This window comes from Pinus tabuliformis, chromosome 2_2 (assembly GCF_031772625.1).
Source record: "Pinus tabuliformis cultivar Carrire ecotype Pingquan chromosome 2_2, CPIR1, whole genome shotgun sequence".
Taxonomy (NCBI): Eukaryota; Viridiplantae; Streptophyta; class Pinopsida; order Pinales; family Pinaceae; genus Pinus; species Pinus tabuliformis.
Genome location: NC_142300.1, coordinates 214,703,758 through 214,707,589, shown reverse-complemented (window position 1 = coordinate 214,707,589; position 3,832 = coordinate 214,703,758). Strand labels below are relative to the sequence as shown.

The 3,832-nt window shown below is 33.6% G+C and overlaps 1 protein-coding gene across 1 annotated transcript; it reads left to right on the top strand.

Annotated features, from left to right (window-relative positions):
* Nucleotides 1–2,000: 2,000 nt before the first annotated feature.
* LOC149192086 (uncharacterized) lies at nt 2,001–3,363 on the top strand. The gene has a single exon (XM_089406304.1). It carries the CDS (start codon nt 2,063–2,065, stop codon nt 3,023–3,025), a length of 963 nt encoding a protein of 320 aa, XP_089262430.1. The 5' UTR covers nt 2,001–2,062; the 3' UTR covers nt 3,026–3,363.
* Nucleotides 3,364–3,832: the final 469 nt, after the last annotated feature.

Here is a 3,832-nt window from a genome sequence, read left to right as displayed (position 1 = left end):
TTTAAAAATAATGAGTTTAAGATGTTTAATTTGCATGGTGAATCCCTTTACATATTCAAAAGTGTATTTTAAACCACAAGAAATCACAATCTTGCTAAAAACTAAAGTGATTTAGTTTATTAGTGAGACTAGACATAATTTATATGGTAAAATACATACTAATTTATAACTCCTATTTATATTTTTTATATATAAATATTCTTAATTTATAACTAGGATAATAACATTCCTCCGAGACACCCAAACTAAGCCATATTTCAATACTTTTAATTATTTTCCTTAAAATTAACCAATACATCTATTTTTTTTGTTTTTTGTTATAGTTTACATTATTATGTTATTTAGTGAATATTTTACTTTTATTTTGCAAAGGTTTACTGAAGGAATTCGCCACTTTATGCAATAAATAATATAAAAAAAATAGAAGTATTAAAACTATTAATTGCGTTGATATGTATGTGTATTTTGAAATAGAACTGCCAAAAATTTATTTTATTTATCAATAATTATTAAAGGATGGCGGGGATTTAACTTCTATAAAATGTTCTAATATATTCTTACTAAGCCCATAATCATGTCTATTTTGGAATAATGCTTCCATAATTTTAATTTAATTATCAATAAGTATTAGATGACTAGTAGGGATTGAACCTTTACATAATATTCTAGACTATTTTAAGTTGATATGCATGTCTATTTCTGCATAGGTTTCTAGAATATTAATTTAATTATCAATAATTCCTATGTGGGCGATAAGATTTAACATTTAGAATATTCTTAATAGTAGTCTGATATCAAATGTTGAGATTTATCTTAAAAGTAGTTATGCCATTTTTCCTTTGTTATTAAATTGATTAATTAAAAAAATGTGATCTCAACATGTGTCATATGAACTTGAGTTATGACTTTTTAAGCATGTGATATTAGGAAACCATAGTAGTAAAGTAATAATAAATCTTCATGATTAATAATTTTATTAAAAAATTTCCATGGTTAAAAATCTCATTACATATTTTTTAAATGTATATATGTTTAATTCATATAGTAATAATTTTTGTAATAATAATGATAATAATAATAATATGAGATGTATCATGAGCTAAGTGTTTTGATGTCTATATATGTGTTTGCCAGACATTCAATTTATATGGTTGCTCTAGTATTAATAGTAATCATAGATAAAATATTGAAATTTATATCAAAAATAGTGATACCCTCTTTATTTTTTAAATTAAATTAATTAATTAAAAAAATGTTATATAAGCAAGTATTATATAAATGAGTTATGGTTTTTTAAATATGTAATATTGATAAGTCATAATAATATAACAATGCATAATAATAAATTAAAAATCCCCATAATAAAATAAGTGAAATCTCTATAACTAAAATTCTTATTTTTTACATATTTTTTTAAATGTATATATATTTAATTCATATATTAATTCCTTTTTTAATAATAATAATAATAATAATAATTTTAATTTTTAAAATTTAACTAATATAATTTATTATAAAATAAATATTATGATGATCATCATGTTAATTCATAACATTATTAATATACTAATTATATTATCAAAATTGTGTAAATCTCAATCCAACTTAAACATTTTTTAAAATAGTGTTTTTTAAACAAGTGCTTTTAACATTTGAACTTCATTCTCGATACAAACCAAATAATCAACATCTCATTACATTCCCCTCCTTTCTCCCGGTGTGAAGAGTGAAACCCAAAGCAACTGAACTGTCCCTATGCGCCCATCATAGCCCTGCGTTTGCTACGTTGACCACCAACCAATAAAATCAGATGACGTTAGATTGAAGGAAAGCAAGTCTGGACACGCGCGTGTTGTTTAAGCAGTCGTCAATCGGTCACTTGTCCGCAAGATTAATGATGATCGTTATCGTTATTATTATTATTATTATCAAGAAACGAAAACTGGAGTGTGTAACACCTCCCACCCCATGATTGTCATTGGTTTTGAAGCTGAGTTCGATGTTGCAGCGCCGGAGAAATAGTATAAAGACATCCCCTGAGGAAGGGGGAAAACGGAGCAAAATGGGAACATTTCATGGCCACTTAGCCCATGGGATTGGATTAATGGCAATAGGGCTCTGGCATGTCCTCAACACAGCTCGTAACTATGCGCGTTCGGGGCCGGGCCAGTTCGAGAGCCGGCCCTGGTTTGTGGCCAATGCAAAAGATAGCAGCAGGTTTGTAACCAAATACATGGAGCTCTACGCGATCATGTTATTCGCAATGGTCTCCATTGTAATGGAGTTCTTCGTGAGTCCCGACAGGCACCGGCCTTGGGATTCCGACTGGTCCATCCCTCTCTCGCACATGAACAGCCTGCAACACGCCGCCATGGCCATCTTTTTCTTCCTCTACGCCGTCGTTGCTCTCGTAATCGACAAGTCGCAGGTTCAAACCCCGCGGGGTCTCATTCACGCCATGGCGGCGCTCGCCTTCGCCCAAGAACTGCTCCTCCTCCATTTCCATCCGCCGGATCACGGGGGGTTGGAAAGGCACTACCAGCGGCTTCTTCAAGTGGTGGTAGGGATCAGCCTGGCCACCACGCTGGTGGAGGCGGCCTTCCCTCGCATTGCCCTCGTGGCTCTGGTCCGTTCCACGTCGGTTCTGTTCCAAGGCGTTTGGTTGGTCCACATGGCGTTCTCTCTCTGGCTCCCTGCCCTTATCCCAAAGGGTTGCGCGCTCGCGAAGAAAAAGGACGTGGACTTTGTCAAATGCGAAAGCAGTGACATGACTGCAAGGGCGCTGGGAATTGCCAATTTGCAATTCAGTTGCGATCTCTTCCTTCTCCTGCTCACAACTTTGGGGATTCTGTTTTATTGCATCGCTACTGTAAAACAAAGTTACTTGCCTCTGGGCTTCAATGAGCAGGAGCCTACCAATGAACACCACATTTTTGGGATTCAAAGTGTTCACAACGTATCGCTTTCGCCCTCCTCTTCGGGTTGTTTTGGGTCGGAGGATGAGCTGGGCACATTCGAAACCTAATATTTACGTCATTGGATTGCAGGTCTTCGTATTAGGTATTGCCAGATTATGTATTGAGTAGCGCGGCCCCCGATTCCGGTGAGAATCCTCGTGTTTAAGTGCATTAAAAGTGTTTATATACACAGGACTGATTATGTCCTCTGTCAACGTTGTAAGCACTAAATATAATTTTAAAATACAATCATAATCTCATTTCTCAATCGACACGTCTTTTATATAGAAATTCACCAACAAGCCATCTTCATGATCGAACACAATCTGAGAATAAAAACTGCCACCGACAGCAAGTAGAATTTGACTTGCGGAGTCTTGTTGTTGTCGAAAAGAGAGAGGTCACGCATGGATGCTGCTGGTAAATCATAATTTCAAAGTGTAACTTAAAAAAATATGCAAATTAGTTTTGAAAATAATAGAAATTTTTGTAAGATTATGATAATATTTGGGAGAAATTTTTGAAAATGTAATTATAGTTGTCAAATTTCAAGATTTTAGATTCTTCAAAAGTTTTTGATATTACTAAATTCATTTTTATTATATAAAAAAATATTTTGATATTTTAAATTTTCTTTTACGGAAATCTAGCCAGAAAGACTAATTTATGGCTTCGGTAGACCAAGCCCGCCATAATCTAGCGAGAAAGACTAACTTATGGCTTTGGTAGACAAAGCCAGCCATAATTTTGTGAGGGAAGTCGTCTTGAATTTGTGTTGTGATTGAGGGTTTATAAGAGTTGCAGGTTGTTTATTATCTTGATTTTATATTATGGTAATATGTTATTGGTAAGAATTTAATTTGTGTAAGAAAGAG

What these genes read in the sequence shown, in the direction of transcription:
- LOC149192086 (XM_089406304.1), top strand. Translation starts at nt 2,063, where the DNA reads ATGGGAACATTTCATGGCCACTTAGCCCATGGGATTGGATTAATGGCA.